The sequence below is a fragment of the Mugil cephalus genome, chromosome 2 (assembly GCF_022458985.1).
Source record: "Mugil cephalus isolate CIBA_MC_2020 chromosome 2, CIBA_Mcephalus_1.1, whole genome shotgun sequence".
Lineage (NCBI taxonomy): Eukaryota > Metazoa > Chordata > Actinopteri > Mugiliformes > Mugilidae > Mugil > Mugil cephalus.
In genome coordinates this window covers 11,227,518-11,249,015 of record NC_061771.1, presented here as the reverse complement: position 1 = coordinate 11,249,015, position 21,498 = coordinate 11,227,518, and the positions used below count along the sequence as shown (strand labels likewise).

At 41.9% G+C, this 21,498-nt stretch overlaps 3 protein-coding genes across 3 annotated transcripts; 1 reads left to right on the top strand and 2 right to left on the bottom strand.

The window, feature by feature from the left end:
* Positions 1–540: 540 nt before the first annotated feature.
* Positions 541–5,260, bottom strand: tmem109 (transmembrane protein 109). Its single transcript, XM_047579553.1, has 3 exons — positions 3,290–5,260; positions 2,815–2,917; positions 541–1,470 (listed from the first exon to the last, which is right to left on the bottom strand). The coding sequence occupies exons 1-3, from the start codon at positions 3,767–3,769 to the stop codon at positions 1,085–1,087; spliced, it is 969 nt and encodes a 322-aa protein (XP_047435509.1). The 5' UTR covers positions 3,770–5,260; the 3' UTR covers positions 541–1,084.
* Positions 5,261–5,403: 143 nt separating this feature from the next.
* Positions 5,404–16,285, bottom strand: si:dkey-9i23.16 (uncharacterized protein LOC571915 homolog). The gene is made up of 6 exons (XM_047579556.1): positions 16,136–16,285; positions 7,962–8,046; positions 7,754–7,864; positions 6,424–6,480; positions 5,902–6,069; positions 5,404–5,717 (listed from the first exon to the last, which is right to left on the bottom strand). Exons 2-6 carry the CDS (start codon positions 8,040–8,042, stop codon positions 5,610–5,612), a joined length of 525 nt encoding a protein of 174 aa, XP_047435512.1. The 5' UTR covers positions 8,043–8,046; positions 16,136–16,285; the 3' UTR covers positions 5,404–5,609.
* tmem176 (transmembrane protein 176) lies at positions 16,277–21,310 on the top strand. Its single transcript, XM_047579554.1, has 7 exons — positions 16,277–16,428; positions 17,113–17,241; positions 17,870–17,980; positions 18,070–18,126; positions 18,434–18,574; positions 19,958–20,074; positions 20,645–21,310. The coding sequence occupies exons 2-7, from the start codon at positions 17,116–17,118 to the stop codon at positions 20,702–20,704; spliced, it is 612 nt and encodes a 203-aa protein (XP_047435510.1). The 5' UTR covers positions 16,277–16,428; positions 17,113–17,115; the 3' UTR covers positions 20,705–21,310.
* Positions 21,311–21,498: the final 188 nt, after the last annotated feature.

Here is a 21,498-nt window from a genome sequence, read left to right as displayed (position 1 = left end):
TGATGTCTGCCTGGTCTGGTTGGGGTCAAGAGGAGAGCAAAGAGTGAGAGAACATTAGGATAGAGTATCCTGGAACTTTAACAATCAGAACTTAACGCCAGTGTTGTTAATCGAGACAGATATCTGATTGTGTACTGTAGCATGCCCCCATCTGCGTCTAAAGGTACAGTGGAGCATGTCTGTGTATGATTGACGAGACTGGCCTCCTTCCAAAGGGCATGCGGCTCATGTAAAAAAATTAAAAACAAACACAAAGGAGAATAAAGCACGTATGGCCTGCAGCTGGGAAAAAGGAGAAAACTTTATCCCCAGGAGTCTGTCCAGGTCTCCACTATATGCAGCTCCAACTATTCTGTCTATATGCTTCAGATTTCATGAATAAAAACCTAATTTTACTGTTGTATACAAGTGACACAAACATTTATTTTCATATTTTAAGAACCTCTACCTCTTAGAGTCACACGATACAAAATGTGAATTATTTCTTGGGTGTGTTCAGTGTACTTGGGGACCTTAGCAATAACGACTGGAACTTCGTGACAGACTGCAACTTTATTTATTTGCAGAACCATCTTTGATATTATACACAAACATGACACGTCGAACTCATGGAGCAATTCAAGCTCAATTTCTCACAATGTAAAAAAAAAAAAAAAAAAGGCCACCATCAGACAAGATGTAGTGTCTAGGGAAAAGACAGGCACTAGTTCGTATTGAAAGGCTGTAACTGAGATGGGACCACAGTACACAAGACGCTACTTATAAAATGTAAAAAACAGATTTATTGTGATTAGAAAAGAAAAAAAAACAGCATTTCTAGCTGTACACGTTCACTTCAGAAGTTCAACCAGTCTTTGGCTTTGCGACTTCATTGGTCTAAAAACGCTTTTAAATAAACCAGCTAAATATGAGGTAAATATTGTATTTTATCAGTTAAAATCGTAAGTAATCAAAACCTCTCTCAACATTATAGAAAACGTCTCAATTGTAAAAACCTATTCTTCCACCAATTTACAGAAACCCTAAAGGAATGAGTGCTCCGTCTAGATACAAGTATCACGGATCCTTGTATCTAGACAGACTACTACTCCCTCTTTCGCTCTTTTGTCCGCGTCCACCTCTCCATCTCTTTCAGCCGCCGCTCTAGGATGTTCACCTGCTCCTCCAGGCGAGCGGTTTTTTCAGCGGCGTTGGAACCCCCTGACATCCCAACTCCCAAAACGACGCAGACGCACACGAGGATTAGCAGTCGCAACGCCATGGCCTCCGTGCCCGCCTGGTGGTCCCTCAGGATAAGTCCAAACGCAACCAAAGCCACGGCCCACTTCAGCACCCTCAGAGCCTGCCTCAGGGTGGAGGCAACCAACCGGAAAGCAAGGGAGATCAGCCAGTAGCCGATGAAAGCCATGAGGGCCCACTGGGCAACAAAGATCAGCCCCTCTGAGGTTACTTCATCGATGGGGAAGCCAACTGAGAGGAACAACAAAAAAGAGGTTTGACAAAATGATAGAAAAAATATATTATAGAACAGAATTCATTTGCTTTAAAACTATTTCTGAACCTGACTAAAAGTTCGACAGTACGGGTCTGTATCAACGTCTCATAATTCATATTCACTTCTTCCAAATTAATTTCTCACACAAACATACAGGTTGTTGACGTATTGCTATTGATTCACTCAGACTAACTTTCCTCATATTATCACAGCTATTTTGTGTGAATAACATCAAAGTTCCAAATCGTTTTTGTCTATTCTTTGTAGTTTTATGTGATGCAGCTTCAGAGGACTTTAGCTAACAACTTCACCAAACGTCCTGCAGTAACAGGGACAGGAGGCTGCAAATCAACAGTTTGTCGGTGTTAAGTTATTTGACCTTTAGCTGCAACACACAGAAAGAAGGTGTCGGAGAAATACTGTGTTGTTTTTTTTGTTTTGTTTTTTTATCCGGCTTCACTATTCCACCTTTGGGACATGCTTGTGAAGTACTCTTAACTGCTACTGATGGTGCTGAGTGGGTTCCCTGTTTTTATACAGGCTGTACATATCTTCAGCACACAACATGTAGCACATGAGCCGTCTCTTCTCACCATTTGTATTCAGGTCAAGAATGTGGATTTCATTACCTCTACTACTGGCTTTTTATAAGTGGCGTAATTAGCGACTAGTCGGTGACTTGACTTTCATCACGTGACAGTAGCGCACTAGCTAGACAAGCAGCAGTTACCCGCCATTTTCACGTAGAAGATGAGCGTCCACCATAGTACGACACTTAGTACTTGGGAATTTCACATTTGGGTTGTTATCCTGCAAACTCATTTTAGTTCAGTGGCCACATGCAGCCCAGTTTGATCTCAAGGGGGCCGGACCAGTAACACAACAGCGTTACCCATAATTAACAACAGCTCCAAATGTTTCCCTTTGTTTGAGTGCAAAGAAGTACAAGTATGTTATGAAACTCAAAACACGTAATGAACAACCGGACATTACTGAAGATAAAAAGTGCCAATTCTGTTTAGTTCTAGATCTCAGTGTTATGTTATGTCCACAAAAACGGTGTGAACTCTAGGAATAGCAGTTGCTTTTATTGGAAAATTTGTCACTTAATGTCTTAATTTTTGCACAAATTCATCACACTGATGAAGTGGCAAAAGGGAGGGGGGGGGCACTCCTGACGTTAGAACGGGCGACTCGCTGTACATGTGAGAGGGGGGGGCAACATCACTGGCATCACAGTGTGAGCAGACCTGACCTGATGTATTCATAGGAGCGTCTGGTTTTATGCTTTACTGGGACAATGGTGGGAACAGCCTCACCTTGGATCCCAGCAGCCTGCAGGAAGTGGGAGATATACTGGAGTAGTGTGTTCACACCAGCGGCCAGACTTTCTGCTAAAACTCCCAGAACCTGAGAGAAAGCCTGTGGGTCAAAGAAGAAGACAAGCGGCACAGTGAACAACATCGCAAGTTATAGTAATGAATTAAGATACATGAGGTTTATGTTAACAAGGGGGGCACTTTACACCACGTACATTTATGAGCCTTTACTCTTTAGCCCATGATTTATCCCATGTTGCACGTTATGACACGCAGGGGTCATAGGTCACGGGTAGTTTTTGTAAAAGCGAGTCAACACTTCCGGTTTGGAACACTCTACTCTACCCTTCTTAAAGTCTTTTAAGTGTACGACGTGGCCTCGAGACTTCTGTCCCCTTGTCAAACAACTACAAAAACCTTTCAAAGAAAGCAAAGAATAACGCGGCTACTTGACTAAATTACTTGGATATCTCACCTTCTGCACCGACAGCACCGTCTGCTCCCCCGCCAGCTGGCTCAAGTAGGTCCTTCCCTCCCCGGTCAGGTGAGCCAGCGCGGCCCGGAGCTCGTGCATCAGTCCCGGAGAGCCATCCGGGAGGACCTTCTCCCCTGACACGCGGAGCACGAAGACGCCGAGGAGACACAGCAGAACTAGCGGAGCCCTTCCGTTTGAATGAGAGCACATGATGAGAGCGAAAGTTGGTGGCGAAGACCTCTCGAGCGAAAGAAACTTACGGACAAAGTAACAGTACAAACATATGAGCTTATAGTGGAGGAGGGAAAAAAACTCCTCGGAGCTACATGTGAGCAGCCGCGGAAGAAGAACACGCAACAAAGTTTCTTCTGCTAAGACCGAGAGTGAGGAGGCTTTTGTGAATGGAAAGACGAAAGTGCCACCTACTGGGCCGAGTGCGCATGTCAACTTTCCATGACGGCTTTTCTCTGTTTTGGTCATTCACAGTGGTGCCTAAAATTATTTTAACCCCTCAGAATTTCCTACTCCATTCCATGTTTCCATTAACCCCTTCATGCATAAATTATGAGAACCTTAGTCAAGGTTTTTTCCCCCTGTGTGTTTCATTACATTAATTCTTAGATGTTACTTGATGTCAGCATACAGTATTTATTTACCTCCAGTGGTACCCTGCTATTGAAGTATTAACACAAATCCCCGAGGTACTTGGCATTTCTGGCTCTCTGTCGCCATCTCGATTGTGAGTAAAAAAAAATATTTAAAAACTTCCACTTCCACCAACAGTGGCAGTGTATGGAGTGATGCACAAGCGTTGACTGTCCACTGTAGTGACCACTTTGCATGAAAGGGTAAAAAAAAAAAAAACAAGTCCAGGCTGTAGACAGAGAGAACCCAATAAAACAAATGAAGCGGAAATTTTGTTTCATTTGTTCATATATGTGTGGTGCAACAGTAAGTGAACCCTTTTGTTATCTGTTGCGACCCCCCAGTGCAGCAGTAACAGCAACTAAACATAACTTCTGATCAGTCGGCTGCAGGTATTTTAGACATTTCCTCAGTACAGAACCACTTCAATCCTGAGATGTTGGTGGGTATCCTCACACACTGTCTTCACAAGATCTCTACTGGGTTAAGGCCAGGACGTTTGACTTGACCGCTCTGACTGTATCATGTGTAATAATATTAATAATAAGAAGAAGAATCATAGCAATGTCTAATCTCCACAGACGTTCCTTCATTCATTCATTGGTGCTTGCTGCCTGTTGCGTTCGTTCCTGCCCTTTTCCAGCTTTTTCATATTTTGTTCCTTATCTTCCTTCTGTGCAATAACCCATATTTATACTAATTCTGTGTAGTAACTCATGTTCACTGCATATTCTTGTACAGATTCCCTTATATATTTATTGGACTCTGGACCCACCATGTGCAATCATTTTCCCGTTGTGTAATACCCCACATTCAATCCCACTATAGAGCAACAACTCGGAACTTATACTTGTACATATATATATGTGTGTGTGTATAAATATATTTTACATTGATGTGTATTCTCATTCTAATTACCTACTTCTTCTTATATATTCTTATTGCCTTATTGCTCTTTGTTCTGAACGCTTGAGTAGGAGCTGCTGTAAGTAAGGAAATAGGGGCTGGGGTCAAAAAAGTAATTCTTATTCTGACATTCATGCATTTTAAATAGATATTGTTTTGCCAGATGTGATTCTAAGAAGGCAAAAGTGATTGTGTGAATGTGAACGATACCTAATATAGATAAATGTAGGTTGCTGTACAAGGAAGGATTTTCTATGTACAAGTTAAAACACATCGAGTCAACCTCATCATTCACACCAGGGGTCTCAGTGGCCTTTAATTTGAAGTGTTTCTTAATTCTGTCTATCACCACTCCTTATATGGTTAGTTGTGATTTCAACCACAACCGCTTTTGAGGAGGAAGGACTCACTAACTGACTGGTACAGATCCTTCTGTGATCCGGTCTACTACCCATTTTCCCAAACGTGCTGTCACGCTGCTGACTGTATGTTTGTGAAATAATGAACTGTGGAACATATCACTTCAGCATTTTGGGGCCCATCTCCATGAGGAACTAAAGTAATTTAGTTGAGTTAAGTTTTATTTATGTATTGTCTCTTTACAGATGTGTACACACAACACATTTTTAACATTTAAGCATCATCCACAGACTTTTCAGCCGCCTTTATCCATTGCCTTTTTCCTGAATAAAGGCAGAGATTACAGATGCATGAATTCCCCTCGCCCCATGGCTCTGTGTGTTTGCATGCACCCACGCGTGCATGCACCTTAGTCAGTTTTAAGCGTTTTGAAGGCAGAGACCGACAGAAGACAGTGCATGATGGCGGCTCCGGTGTCATAGAGCAGCAACAGCAGTGTCACACTCGAGGTTAATTTCTACGGGAGTCAAGAAAAAAGCACAACGAACAATTACACACATTGCAGAGACTGACTATCCATTCCATATAATACCGATCGAGGCTCTATATGAGGTAAAGAAACAAAAACCAAAGACAACAAAGAAAAAAGTCTAGACTGAGAAAATGAATCAAAGACAGATGCCAGCGTTGGCCACACTAACCGCCAGGTCTGTTGGTGGACAGCTGTAAAATGATTGGTAGTAGTACTCATGTGGAATGGATGGGCATTCTTCTTCCGTGTCTTGAAGGCTCAGGGTGTAGCAGTAAAGACAGAAGGCGAGCAACGCCCCCAGCAGGCCGACCCCGTTACTGCAGGCGCAACCTCGGAGCTGTGGAGGGCGGTCGGATACAATCATCTGTTCACTCATGCCTTAGATTGACTGACATCAGCTGGTTCACAACATATTTGTGTTTATGTTTCATTAATGCTTTGTTTTTACATTTTAGAAGCAAAGGTTAAATGTGAAGTGCAGATGGAAGCTGGAATTAGCTATTTATGAGCTGGGAACAGTCGTGTGATTGATGAGTTGAGATCTATAATGATGTTACATGATAACTCAATAACCGGGCCATGGCTTGACTCCTTTTCCTGTAGCAGACTCACAATGAATGCAATTTTCAGTATGGAAACATCCTGCCAGGAAATAATGATAGCAGGAAAATGTGTTGTTTTAGTAACCCACCAGTAATCTGCTTGGGTTCCTCTCATTGGCCACAGTGAGGGAACCTCCTGCCACAATCTGCAAGAGACACAAACAGCAGAGGGACGAAAAGAGATGAAAAGCATGAATAATATCTGTGTTAAATACACCAAGATGTTAGCAGAAGATTGAAGATTTCTTATTGATTTTTTTTAGTGGTTATAATTTAATGTTTCCCTTCCCCCAAATCAAAAGAAACGTTTGTCCTTAGGCAAGTACACATATGCAAACCAGTATGGAGGGATAAACCTGAAGATCAACCTCATGAAGGGCGGCGATGTCAGCTCAATTCATTTGGCTGCTGGTTCAAACTATTCAAATCATATTCAAATCTTGCCTCAGTTCATGCTGTCTTTCAATCAGTTTGTAATCAGGTAGTAAAAGATGTGGTTGTCACTTATATAAGTTGTAACAGCTTTATTTTCATTGTTAGCTCCATCTCGTATCATGTGCTAAACTGGGGAGCTCTAAAAGCAAAATGCTGTTGTTGGTTGTGCTTAGTGACGCGGATGATTAACTATTATACTGTGTTTTGTCGTGTTAGTTCGTGTTATGATGAGGATCATAATATGATGAGGATTCATTGAACAGGGGTCTAAACTGTCCAAACTGATGGAGAGATTACGTAGGAACCTACTATTATGTATGAGTTCTATAGCCCAGTGCTATTTATAAGTATACATGATTATTTTCACTTTGCATTCAGTATTAAGCTATTCAGATAATATACGAGTTCTAATATATATTTTTTTAATTTATTTAAAACCTGTGCAACAGTAGGATGCTGGTAACGTCTTCTGCCTCCATCTGCTCCTATACTAAAATAGTTTGCATTCATGTTAATGTAAAGAAGATTAAATCTGTGGGGGAAAATTTAAAAAGATTTTGCGACCTCCCTGCAGTACCTCCGTGGAACCCCTAGGGGTCGCAGAACCCCGGTTCAAGACCTATGCATCAGAACAGGGGTGTCAAACTCATGTCCACATACAGCCCAATTGGATCTCAAGCGGGGCGGACCAGTAACACAATAGCTTATTACCTGGTAAATAACAACAGCTCCAAATGTTTCCCTTTGTTTTAGTGCAAAAAAGTGCAGCTACATGTAATGAACAACTGTGAATTTCTTAAGAAGGGCAAGGTGCAAGTGCAATTTCCTATTTTATCAAAAATTTTCAGCCTGTATTGTCAGTGTAGTTTTTTGCAAATTCGTCCAGTTTTTGGCCCCCGGCCCTTATGTTTGACAGCCCTGCATTAGAAGGTACGAGTTTATGAAACAGACTCGTAATCAGAGTCAGAATCATGAGGTTCATACCAGAAGTCCCGAAACCAGTGGCAGCACGAAGAGTTTCGGTAGAACTTCGTCTGTTTGAGCAACCGAGGCAGCGAGCAGCACCTGGAACAGTCCCAACAGGATGGTCGTCACCTGCACGGGCACAGAGACGCACAGAATGACAACTGACTTTGAATTTTATGAAGTTTAACTACAGGTTTTAGGCTGAGCGTTGTCTTCTTGATCTCACCGCGGCACTCTCTGGGTCAAACCATGGAGCGAGGCGGTGTAGCCTGAATTCAGCTGAAGGCTGCGTCTCCACAGAAGCCATGTTTCTGCAAAAGAGAAAACTAAAAATAACTATGGTTTTTATTTGAGCCCATTTCACACAGATGTTGCAGCTCAAAGTTGTTGTTTTTTGTTTGTTTTTTTACACGCAATAACAAAGTCAACATGCCCAGACAAAGACTGAAAAGTATACAGAAGACAGGGCTTTTAAAATGTGACCAGTTTTATAATAATTATTATTATATGTTGTATATTTTGGGGTTGGGTAAAAACTATAAATGGTCAGCACCAGACCAATCATCTTCATTACAAGCTGGCAATAACCAAATAGGAGCTCTAAAAACAAGCAGATAAAAAGTGCCCCTCTAGGATTGTAATTTTGTAATAAATGTAATGAGATGTTCAGTGCCTCATTCTGATAAAAGAAAAAAAAGAAAGAAATAATTAAGGATTTTTCACTGGCTGATCTTGATCTGATCCACATGTTAGCGGAAGTGTTTTATGGCACGGAGCTTTCCGAGGACCTCAGAAAATGAGCTGTTGTTGCTCATCAGGCTGAAAAAAAGTTACAAAACCATCTGTGAGGAGTTTGGAATCAACAAATCCACAGAGGCCGACTGTGAAGAAATGGAGGAGATTTAAGACTGTTGCTCTCCACAGGAGTGATTGATCAACAAAGGCATTAGCTTAATAGTCTGCGAGGTCACAAAGGAATCCAGGGCAACCTCTAAGAAACTAAAGGCCTCTCTAACGTTGGCTAATGTCACTTTCTGTTTTCTAACAACAACACTCCTTCCAGTCTGCAGTCTGATCAGCATCAAGTCAGAAAGCAAAAGTAGAACAGTTTGTCTTGTTGTGTCTGGAGGCTAAACAACACTGCACTCCAACGTCAGAACCTCAAACCGTCCGTGAAACATGGGGGTGGTGGTGTCCTTGTTTGAGCCTGTTCTCCTGCATCAAGGCCATCATTGATGGCAACTGTACATGAGCTAAAGCTGAAAAGAGAAACTGGGATGTGTAACAAGACGACAAGCCCAACAACACCAGCCGCTCTACAAATTATGATTAAAGAAGAACAAAATGAATGTTTTGGAACGGCCCAAGATAATGTGAGAAGTTCTGTACTGAGGAATGCCTGTTACTGTTGCACAAGGGGTCACACCAGACACCGAGACACCGGTTTGATTACTTTGGTAACTCGCAGATATGGATTCATTTTCTTGAATATATAAATAAACAATTGTAATACTTCTGTTCCACCAATGTTTTGGCTGCGAAACTTAGACCCAAAGAACAAGGGATCCGGACGACATGACTACGAGACCAACCACTAGCTGGTAAAGAGAGCGGGAAGCTGATGAAATAATGACTAAGCAGCGTACTCGCAATTGTCCAAGTGTATCCATGTGTATTTCTGCTGTGCGTGTTTGGGTAGGGGTGCAGGAAATGAAGAATGGAGAACAAAATGAGGCAGTGAAAGACAGAAGGGAACCGAGAGAGAGAGTGTGTGCAATTCATCAAAACCACATGTCAGAATCCTCTTAGGAAAGACATGAGCGCTGCAGGAAGAGAAGCAGATGTGGTGAGAGGAGGAAGGCAGTGAGAGTGAGGAAAGGGTTGGAGGCAGTGGTGGGCAGGTTGATGAACAAATACACTGACAGGGCCCCCACAGACATAAGGGGAACATTTTGTCCTTCAGCAGTCTACAACCAAGGTCGCTTATTTTTCTTAACGCCCGAGTTCGACCTCTGCCGGCTGAGATATTTGCACCACTGTGTGGGGGTTTGATATGCACTGTTAACTAAGGACAGGCTTTGTTGGGAAACAAAAATCACACTTCACAAGGCTTGGATAGGTTTCTTTCTTTCTTTAAGCCATTACATGCACCTGTGTTACACTTTAATAAAACAAAGCAAAGATCAAGCGCAGCCTGGGACAGTTTTAAGCCGGGAAGGAGGTGTTAAAAGACAGTTGTAACTAAAAAGACACCTGCACCTGCCAAATAAGGTACAGTTATTTTCAGGGTACCAAGTAATAAGTGTTTGTTTTTTTTTATTTTATCAAAGGGACAGTTCCAGCCTCTAAATTAGTGTGCACTGAAAAACTACAAAAGATGACTCGCAACTAGATAGGGATGGTACCTGTATCCGCGTGGCGTCCTGAAACAGAGTCGAGTTTGTATCTTTTTTAAGTATAAACTCTGCTCGCATCAAACTTGGACCTTCGCCTGTGACTTCTTTGACTATTTGTGAAGATTCTTTTTTGGACCTCATCTCAAACAGCTACCAGTAGATTTCAGAAGACTCAGATTAAATGCTGACTTAAAGAGGTTGAGGTTACCAACTGGCCTCAGTCTGTACCTACATATTTTTTTTTTGACACCTTATCCCTTAGATAAGGTGTCAAAAAAGACAGGAAAAGACTTGTAGGTACTGCCGCAGCAACACAGGGGTAGGATGGATGCCTACGGATTAAAAAGATAAATAAATGCAAAAGTTAAACTTTTGCGCAAGATAATTTTCTCATATCCTCTTCCTGAAATAGTAGGAGGATGTTCCCACACACTGGACATGGAGACATCCAACCCACAGCTCCTTTGTTATGACTAGTGATATTCCAATGAGGCTGACAGCCTTGCTCTCTAATAAGGTTGTCTCCATTCCAGGACAGGATCTACTGTATAAAAGTGAATGCAACATCACTATTGTCAGTCCATTCTGTACTTGCTGTAGCTCATGTAACAGGTTTAGCTAGCAGAGGTACCACTCCTGTGGGAAGTTTTATTAGCTGAAAAATAAAAATGGCTACTGGGAGAGGAAATGTTTCTATAAGTCAATAAGACACTGAGGAAAACTGAAATTCTAATGTACTAAAGCGTTTAGACTCTTAGATGTGGTGCTATGTAGAAGGGCCTTTAGTAGGAGTAACCGCCTTTTTGGGCAACGCACTTTGGGCATTGCACACAATTGGAGTTCTGCAAAAAGACTTTTTTTTTTGTTATGTCAGCTTCTGAAATGCAGTTTGGCAAACTCGACCTGGGACTTCTCCATCTGTGACAGTCACTAGTCCTGTTAGTCATTTTAGCGTAAGGAACAAGTACAGGCTTTAAGGATGGTTTTATACCCATGTCCTGGTCTATGCCTCACAGGTCTATAGAGGGTTTGTTTGGACTTTGTGACTAGTGTAGTGTGCCTTTCAAAAAGGCCTTTCTAAAATAGAGCCCACTGATTCCGTTTACCAGTGGTTTTCTGTTCTTGACAGCACCCCAGAGATAAACATCATGTGTTTATCATGAAATCACATTAGTGCACTTTCACAAACTCCTGTGCTCCTGGTGATTTGACTTGAGCCAGTCCACAATACAGATGTGAGACCTGAAAAGACCTTGAAAAGACACTGAGATTGCTCCCATTGCTTGGCAGTAGTGTCAAAATATCTCTATGCTTAAGTTGGTGAATGGGTAGATGTGTTACTGATTTACACCAGTCAGCCACAACATTATGACCACTGGCAGGAGACTTAAATAACAATGATCATCTGGTAAAAATACAATGTTCTGCTGGGAAACCTTTGTTACTTAGACATGTACCACCCACCTAGATCAGACCAGACACCCCCACCCCATAAAGATGACACTCCTTGATGGCAGCAGCCATCCCCAGCAGGATGCAGCCTGACACAGAGAACAGTTTAAGAACAAAACAAAACGCAAAAACACGAGGAACAGCACAAAGTGTTGACCTGGCTTCCAAATTCCCTAGATCCCAAACTGATCAAGTATCTGTGGGATGCACTTGAACAAGCCTGGTCCACAGAGACCCCTCCCCTCAACACATTTTCTTCATCTCATCTCATCTTCTACCATTGCTTATCCTCACTAGGGTGGTGGGGATTTCTCAGGCCTATCCCAGCTGTCATCGATCTATCGCGGGGCCAACACTCAGACAAACAACCAGTGCAACAATGGTTCCAAATGAAAAAACCAGACGCAGCTAAAATATTAGTCCAAGAAAGAGCAGGCCTCATGTCCAGATCCAGGCAAACATGCTCCAACCCAAAGGTGTCACATTACAATCCACACTAAAGACACCACAGTCATTACATTAAACAGTAATCTTGTCTCCTACATTGTCGGTGTTAGAAATGTAATGGACATGGTGTGGACGCATGAAAGATTTACGTTTTTTTTTGTTTTGTTTTTGTTTTTTTTTTACTAACAGACAACAACACGGACCAGGACGTTTTAACATGGTTTGGATATCACGTGGAAAGAAACAAAGCTAATCCAATATGTCCAGGTTAAACAAAAACACCCACATTCAGTGTAATTTAAGCAGTGGCATTTTATTTATTTTGGAAGATCTTGTGAGACCAGGCAGGTCTCAGTTAAAGAACTTAATTCTGATTTATCGTTGGGGATGTGTGTGAAAACTAGGAGCAACATTTAGTTGAATGACTACAGGACAAAAGACGCAATCAAAACTTTGCTCGTGCAGAACCTGCTGCTGCTCTAAAAGGCTGAAGCAGTGGTGATATATACTTGACATAGATACAAGAAATGACTGTTCTACAATACTGACAAAGATGCTTCTGTAATGTATCTGATCTGACCTCCTCCAAGTTTCTTCTTTTCTGGCATTGCTATAATAAATTGTAGCAGGTTGTATTCATGGTAACAATAGGAGTAACGGTTAAGAGGAGGAGTAACAAGACGGAACAGCTGACAGACATAAAGTATCATATACACTCTGCAGGAAGGAGTTTTCTTCTCACCAAAGCACTTCTACCTTAAAATGCCACATTAACCCCAAACATACGTTAGTCAGGGATTCTGCTTCATCTAACTTCATCTAAAGACAAACCACGACAAAGATGAGCTGGCAATGCTGCCTTACAAATATCTGCAAACACATGTAACCACTGTTCTGTGTGAGAGACTGTTCTCAGTCGCAGCAACACCGTAAACAAGGAGCAATCAGCTCTCCTCTCGGACAATGTCAACAAGTCAGTTTATCTTAGTAGCTGCTGGGATAGGAGGAATGAGGCCACATTAACGTGGATAAATATTTTAAAAAAAGAGAAAAAAAGTTGTTTTGCTGAAGGAGTTAATAAACACGGTAATTGGGGCTACATGGCAACGCCCGAGGCTCTAATGTTGTTTATACATTCCCTTCTTTCTTGAGCCTGTTTGCTTATAAATTAAACGTGATTAATGTGGATTAAAAATAAATGAAATGTATCCGCGATTAATCGGAATTAATCCACAGAAACCCTGTGATTAATCTGATTAAAATTTTGAATCGTTTAACAGCACCAGCTTTAATCAAACTAGAAGAGTGTGGTAACAGTTCTAAGAACATCCCTGTTGACATGGAGAACCATCCAACTGCTTTCATTTCCCATAGTTTGATGGATTTTAATCATGTTTAAGCTTGATTCCAACAGGTACGTGACACATAACGCCACAGGGGATAAGTGGGGGTTTCTGCGTGGCTGTGCTGAGAATGTTTTCATAAAGCATTCCTTCACATAAGATTGTTTAGAGGGATCGCCATCAAACGTTTCAGCAGTCTGAGAAGGTCCTGGCGTAATGTAATAGGGTAAAACACACTAACTAGAAGCTGGGAACACCGAGGGCTTCACTCAGTGTGCATTAACTTCTGAAGACTGAAGTGTTGTCCTCACCAAGAAGGCATACTACTTCCTCAAAAACCCCTTCTCTGCAAGAACACAGCACCCATATATAGCCGCCATTGCGTGTCTCCCCGGTTCACTTGAGGACAGCACCACCCCCACTTATCTCTTTCAATCTGTGCAGAGCAGATGGAATAAATGTTGAGGCATATTTTTGACCTCTTCCTGAGGGTAATAAAGGTGTATGTTTTATTTTATTTTTTTCAAGACATCCCTCATAGATTACTTACTTAAGGCCTCCCAGTGATGTCCCAACAACTTCAAATGACCAAGGCCAGCTCTGCTTTGGGAATGAAACTGGATGGTGTCCAGGCAGTGTCAGAGAATGACCATCCCTTTTATGTGGAGCTGGAACATAAATTTAGTTTTTCTCAGTTTGCTGCTGGACCCAGTTTCTCATAAGGCTCAACTCACTGACAGATGTCCTGACATTTTCTTTCAGACATCACTGGTATAATTCAGAATTAATTTATCCATCAATGATGACAGGCCATGCAGTAAAACAGGCCACACTTAAGCCAAATGATAGGACTTTGGTGTCATCTGTCAACATGTCACCATCCCATCATCCCAGCAGTATTCAGGCGCGACCACATTTGGTTTGGAAAACTGCAGACAAGCAGAAATGTTTCTCAGTCTTTTACACCATGGCCGTTCAGTGTTCCCCTCGTGGTGAATTCAAGAACATTAACATCACCCACCGAGAGAGAAGCCTTTATTTGCTTAGTCACTTGCTTTTGGATTGATCTTGGTCTTGGCTGGATTCCTGTGGCGTGTAACAGTTGTCTTAAATCTCCTCCGTTTGTTCACAATCTGTCCGACTGTGGATTTGAGGATTCCAAACTCTTCAGAAGTGGTTTTGTAACATTGTCCAGCCAGACAATAGACAGCAACTCCTCAGAAAGCTCATTCACCCATGAGTCTCGCTACATTGACTAGAAACGCTTCAGAACAGATGGACTCTAATTTGTCCTTGTAATGAATTGTAATGACTCCGAGAGGTGCACTTACTTAAGCTACCCACAGATACACATGCATAATCAGTGATGGGAGATTAAAATAAACGGTGTTACGTTTTTCAGTAACGGAGTAATCTAACTAATTACTATTTCCATCTTTATAACGCCGTTTCCGTTACTGAAAATTATATGGGGCGCGTTACTTGGTTCTCAGCCACGAGAGGAGGGAGGGGCGAAACAACCGCACAGGTGATGATGATTGGCTAAGGTGGAGTAGGCTTTCACGTTAACCAATCACAGACAGTGTTCAGTTTATACACAAATCACACCCACACCCAATTAGCGAAGGGAAGCAGCAGCAATGGTGAATGTGGAGGAAAAATTGCGAGCCGTCACTGGTTGGACCGGGTCGACCCGGGTTTTTTCTCTCTGACTCATATCTGCCTGTTACATTCAGCAGCCTTTTGAATTCTTCAGGTCATCAACAATTGTTAACTTTATCTGCAATGTACGCGATGACGTATGAGGGAGGAAAAAACAGACACGCAGCTCTCACAGGTAGAGGTCCGACTCGGGACTTTTGCCTATATGTATATGTCTACCTGTTGGGATCTGAGGTGCAATAAATATTCAAATTATTAAACATATTTAAACTTAAAAAAAAAAAAAAAAAGGAAGAGTTACGCAATAGTTACTTTTACCTGGTAACTAGTTACTTTTATAGTGGAGTAATTCAGTTACTAACTCAGTTACTTTTTGGGAGAAGTAACCAGTAATTATAACTAATTACTTTTTAAAAGTAACGTGCCCAACACTGTGCATAATGCTTCTGTTCCATGTATTTGATTGGGTTTTCTTTTTCAGGATTTTGTGATGTTTTGAGTGATTTTTATGCAGAAAATTAGAAGATTGCAGAGGGTCACAAATATTTTTAAGCAGCACTGTATGTGGCTGTATGACCAGTGGTTGGGCCCCGAAATGATCTTGTCATTAAGTCTACTTAAAAGTTTATTTTAAAGTAAGTATTACACTGTCCATGTTTTCATGTTTTTACTTTGAAGCAAGTCATTAAATGCAAAATAGTATTTGCAGCTTCAACTGGGACTGTTAGACATGGTTTCATATTGCAAGAAAAAAAAACAGAGAGAGACCGAGAGACAGACAGAGAAGGAGGTCTCATACTGAAAAAAAAAATCAACAAAACAGCACAACAGATGGTCTACTATCAAAACCAACATCTAAGTCAAGTTACATGTAGTGTCACCCACTACTTAACAGTTAGTAGTTGGTGCAGCGCCTTATGCGCCGCATATAGTGCATACCCTCTTTTTGCTCCACTGATGATGTACATTTAGGGAACTTGGACATTTTATAATCCCGTTCAAGCCCATTGTCCCAAAACGGAAAAATGTTCATGCTCAAGATGTTCGACATCTAAAACCCATCTACAGAAATGTTAGAAAGCAGCAGCAAGGTGACTTACCTTGGCTAAAAGTCTGTGAGACCTCTCGATGATACCGACAACGTTTGTGCGTAACGCCGAGAGAACAGATTTGTCTGGTTTGTCCTTAGCATGAACTTCTCATGGCGAAATATCTCGACATTAAAGCGGTATTTGGAATGCGCGAAAGCTGGAAGAGGAAGTGAAGGAGGAGCTCTGCTGAAATTCACTCACACACCGCCTGCAAAAAAAAAAAAAAAAGGGAGGCGCACTAAGTAACAGCAGTGGTCGACATTAGGCAAGTCTAGTAAAGAACGACAAATTACGGAGAAAAGGTAGGGTTAATTCATCTTTTCTTTCCTGATAACCACGCAACACATTGGGCGTACGGCGTCTGGAAGAGACAGTGGAGGTCGTTTAGGCTGCGCGTAACGACTGAATGATTTGGTTAGACAGTCAAGCCGGACAGTTTTTGTATTGTTATTTGTTTGACCAAAAATAAATAAGCCAGTGGCAGCGTTGCGCAATCCGGTTCTTTACGGTCAGACTCGGTCGTTGCTCTCAATTGCGTTTGTATAATGAATTATCACCCACTCGCTCTTAAAGTTACACTCAAGCGAATTTGGTCCGACTTTTGCAGAGTGACAATCCGCGGCATTGGGTCACACAAATCTCGGAGCGATAAAACGTAAAGCGGAGACGCGTTTCTGAAAAAGATCATTTAGTCTAATGCTAAATGGCAGAATACAACAATGTGGTAGCATTCAATGGAGAGTGTGAACTGTCAGGAGGCTCCACACTACACCAATCCGCTTCAGCGCCTCAGCTGCGGACCATGTATGTACATGCAAGCTTTTGTATTTGTTGTAGCGCACAAGCACGTTGTGTGAAACTGGCTCATCAAATAAAAAAAAAAAAAAAGAAAAACTCTCCTCTTTAGCGTTTTAGAGTTTGTGTGATATTCTTGTGGTATCCAGCGTGAAGGCAGTGCATGTAGTGAGCTCTGCCGTCCTCTGCAGGTGATGGCCGTGTCAGTCTCCAGGGATCTGACAGTGCAGGTGCTGCCAGATGTGAACACGGTTAAACTGTCTGACAGACAGCAGGAACTGTGCGCTGCTGTTAAGAGAGGGGAGCCCAAATGTCTTGGGGTGAGTCTAATGCACCGTATTTGGCGTGTGGTTTTCAACCAGCCAATTAGAGAAGATCAAGGAAACATTCTCAGGTCAAATCAGGGACTCTGCTTTATTAGGTACCACGAAGAGGTGTCCTCATATTGTCTAAAGTGATAATGACAAGTCCCTGAACCAGCACTTATATTGTAATGGTCTAAATACATGTTTGAATTTGTCTGCTACTTAAGGATATATAGAGAAAATTCATTAATTTTGATTTTCTATGTGAAAATGAAATATTTTGAAAAATGTCACAAGTCTTCTTATGACCTACAATAACAATCAAGGGTTGAAATTTAGGATTTCCACGTATTTCAGTGAGTGGCCTACAAAGGGTTAAGCCAGAAGTGTCAAAAGAGTTAATCAACCACTGACCATCCTTTTAAATGTAACTGGAGGGAGTATTTTTCACGTTTGTATTACTTTCATCAACATCTCAGCTGCTCAGTTCATAAATGCAGATTTTTCCTGTCCAGGGAACCCTCTGTCAGGACTCAAAAGCATAACCTGCCGTTCAAAAAACACATGTCTTCATCCGTTTCTGCTCGTTCCTTCTATAAAAGTTTGTGGAGCAATGGAGTTTGTGCCTGTGTGTTTGTGCCAGGTGAGTCAGGTGATGCTTGGGCTGATGGTCATGTCCTACTCCATTCCTCTCCACGTCACTGAGCTGACTCAGGTAGTCACCCTGGGAGTTCCTTGGTGGAGTGGCCTCATGGTAAGTGGCTCGGTTAAAAGGCATTTGTCACTTGGTCAGAAGGATCTTCACGTATCCGCCTTTCTATTCCCTCGGTCGTGTGCACCTAGTTCATCACAGCCGGTTTGGTCGCAATCCTCCTGGACAAACAGTGCACCTTAAAGATGGTAAGTCTTCTCAATGCGTAGACATCCGCTCTGTCCTGTTTGTAATGAGCCTGCATATTAATTAGCTGCTGCACACTATTCCCTTTAGTCTCACATATGGCGTTGTAGCTTTAGCATCTGAGGTCTGTTGTATATTAAAACACACACAGGATCTTCGTTTCCAAAGTTTCCATGAAGGACAAGTACCTGAGAAAATAAGATAAGATACAACCAAATATACAAAACAAAAACTCTGCAGGTCACAATACTGTTGCTACAACTTCTCGTTCCCCTCTGACGCTTAGAAAGATCAAATGTGTCTTTTCAGTTGCAGGTGTGCGTGATAGTGAGCTTGGTGTCCATCTTGCTCTCACTGGTAGCTGTGATCATCTACGCTGTCGACATTGGCAAGAATCCCGAAGGGGAGTGTGTCGGTGGCCGTACGTGTAGCGACCAACATTTTGCCATGGTTGGTGTTGGATTCATTTCATGTCACCACGATATCTTTGTGTGCCTTTCTTTGCTAGTCCTCTGTTTATTTGATGCTGTTTTCTGTATCTCTTGTTGTGTCGTATCTCTCTGGAGTGCTCGCACTCGGAGAGATAACTGATGATGATGCGATGACCGGCCAGACATAAGCTGATTATCATATGTACAATGTATGAATTACATCACGGTGGAGTCAGTCCCGCTATATTTATACTTCAAAACTACTACACAGCAAATGCACACATCGGCAGCGCATTAAGTCACAGACTCATCCAGATACAAAACTCATAGAATTTAAGGAGGTTCTTACTCATGACCTTTAGATTGCACAAAGGAACATCACCAGGTACCTCTAGCCTTAACTGACTGGGATATACAGTAAAAAATATATTGTATATAGATTATTATGTACGTGACGCTTATACGTGTTGATATAGTTCAATAAATTAATACACCAGTTGTAGACATTTTTATCATATCCTTCGCGTTTGATAGGTATAACAGTATGACCGGCTGCCTAATATTGTGTAGGCCTCCCTTGTGTCTCGAAAACGTTTGTGACTCATCAGAGAATGGACATGGGCCTTCTGTCCTGTAGTGGAGGCCTTTGGGTCTTATGGGTTGTGGGGAGGGGCCTCTGTGGATCAACCCACAGATACTTGACCTCACAAATCCCTGGTCATAATCAAACCTCATCGGTGTAATTCAGTTTTCTCGCTTTGAATTTTCCCTACGGATATCAGTTAAAATGTATCTTATCTGTAAAAAGCAGAGCCTCTCTCTGAAGATCACTTCCATACAAACCACAAATCAGATTACAGACTTGTAGCAGCCTTGGCAGAGACTTGGCCCCGACTTCCCGTCTATGGAAGGTTAGCTTTATCTAGCTCTTAAGTGAAATGAATACCACAGGGTTTTACAGGTGTAGGAACAGAGCTGCGTGTGACGTGTTTTCCAGGCTTGAGAACATCCAGAGATGCGGAATGAATTCCAGCCTAAATGTAAACGTGAACCGGGGGCGAGCAGCGTAGCAGGAGGGGGCCTGAGATGAGCCTGGAAAACAGGATCCGTACATAAAATGCAGGAAAATATTAGCTTTTTAAAGTCAAAGTCTTGTTTGGCAAAATACAACTGTGTCTAGCAGGCACTACCTGTTTGGTGGAGTATGCCTAGTATTTGAGGCTGCTGTTGACGACAACCTGACTCCACTCCACAGAAGAAACTTAGGGGCAGAGGCAGGCCATGGGACATCAGTATCGTGTCATTTATACTGACAGTTAGTCTGAGCCCAAAAATGAGATTTATGTGTCTTAATAATGACACGTATATGATTTTTGTGTGTGTCATCTGCCTTTTACAACAGAAGTTCAGCAACGGAGTGAAGCGGGCCCTCCTTATCTTCACTTTGGCTCAGACAACCATCTCTGCCGTCCTCTGCTACCTTCTCCTCAGGCAGAAACGCACATTTGGACAATATGCCGTAAGAACCCAGCTCTTGTTCTTCGACTGCGGTGGCTGCCTCGGCATTACGCATGCTCGCCGTTCTCACAAGGATTATAACAGCTGATCCGTCAGCACAGCAAATGTGTAGTATCAAGGGATTTTCCCCTAAGATTTGACTTTTAAATTGGAAAAGTCAAAAGCCGTCCAAGTCGATGAGAGACATTATTAACATGCGTGCATTGCCGTAGCCTAGCGATGCCTTGCTTTCAGATAGCAACACAATGACCAGGCTCAGTTCATTCATGAAACATGCCAAAGGATTTATGTCACTGTCTTGTTGCCGTTTCTATGGTGATGAAGTAAACACGATGCAACATAGTCATAAGCCAAATAAAAAAAAATAAATAAATCCTGTAGATTTGAGCTTCTTGTTAACAGAAAACAGCTGACCATAAGTGATAGAGGTGTTCTAGTCAGAGACTGCCTACAGGGCACCATAATGACTAGACATTAGGGCTAATCCCTGGACATTAGTTCATCCTCAGACAAGCACATTTTCAAATAACAGAATGTCCAAAGAGCTCACTTACTCTTTTTTTTTTTACAGTCTCTGGCTCAAGATGTTACAACCTCCTCCTCCACGCTTGCAGCCCCTGACCTGAACTGATCAATCACTGGACCAAACATCACTCGAGGATCAGGTCGTGCCATTAAGATGACTGATGAGCTGTGTGCCCTGATGGCAGAAAGTCTTCAAGTTGTCTGTGTAATTGTATCTGTAGAGCTATCGTATTCACTTAATGACACCAGTGTTTCATGAATAAGTCATTCATGGCTCGAGTGTAAGATTTCGGTCAAATGATTAAAACCTGGAAACAATAAACACCAGGGCGATTGTAAAAGATACAAAGAACGGGATGAATGGCAGAAGCATTGACTCTTAGACACTGGTATAATACATGATGTACAGACGTAATACAAATGTATGAAATGAGACGGGATGATTGTATCCTGATAATGTTAGTGGGGTTTCTGGTTGGAACATGCGGTGGGCTTTTTGTGACACACTTAATGCGTTACGACATAAAACATCCTTCACAACAGGTGGTTTTAGTTTAATTGCTGTATCACTGTATTTGGAAGGACAGACAACCAACCTCCTCATGAAACCTTTGTCATGTACAGCATCTCTCCTTTCTGTTTTAACTCCGATGTTATTGCTTATTTTATATCAAATAAAACCATCCATACGTACACTGTATATGAATGAAAACATCCAGTGAAATGTATTTATTCAATTCCACTACATTGTTGAAAAAGTACTAACCCAAAAAGGACAGACAAGGAATGTACTGCCTTAAAATGCACGGTCTACATTCGGAATGGTAAACAAGAGAATAAACACACATTTATGGGGAAAATGCTCTCCTTGTCTCAGTGATAGAACATGTCTGATAATAT

Coding starts and splice junctions, on each gene's coding strand:
- tmem109 (XM_047579553.1), bottom strand. CDS start 3,769: ATGACCAAAACAGAGAAAAGCCGTCATGGAAAGTTGACATGCGCACTC. Junction 2,918..3,289: donor CGGTGCTGTCGGTGCAGAAG/GTGAGATATCCA, acceptor TTTGACCCACAG/GCTTTCTCTCAGGTTCTGGG. Junction 1,471..2,814: donor GCAGGCTGCTGGGATCCAAG/GTGAGGCTGTTC, acceptor TGTTCCTCTCAG/TTGGCTTCCCCATCGATGAA.
- si:dkey-9i23.16 (XM_047579556.1), bottom strand. CDS start 8,042: ATGGCTTCTGTGGAGACGCAGCCTTCAGCTGAATTCAGGCTACACCGC. Junction 6,481..7,753: donor CACTGGTTTCGGGACTTCTG/GTATGAACCTCA, acceptor TGTCTCTTGCAG/ATTGTGGCAGGAGGTTCCCT. Junction 5,718..5,901: donor GTCCACCAACAGACCTGGCG/GTTAGTGTGGCC, acceptor TGACTCCCGTAG/AAATTAACCTCGAGTGTGAC.
- tmem176 (XM_047579554.1), top strand. CDS start 17,116: ATGGCCGTGTCAGTCTCCAGGGATCTGACAGTGCAGGTGCTGCCAGAT. Junction 18,127..18,433: donor AACAGTGCACCTTAAAGATG/GTAAGTCTTCTC, acceptor GTGTCTTTTCAG/TTGCAGGTGTGCGTGATAGT. Junction 20,075..20,644: donor GCACATTTGGACAATATGCC/GTAAGAACCCAG, acceptor TTTTTTTTACAG/TCTCTGGCTCAAGATGTTAC.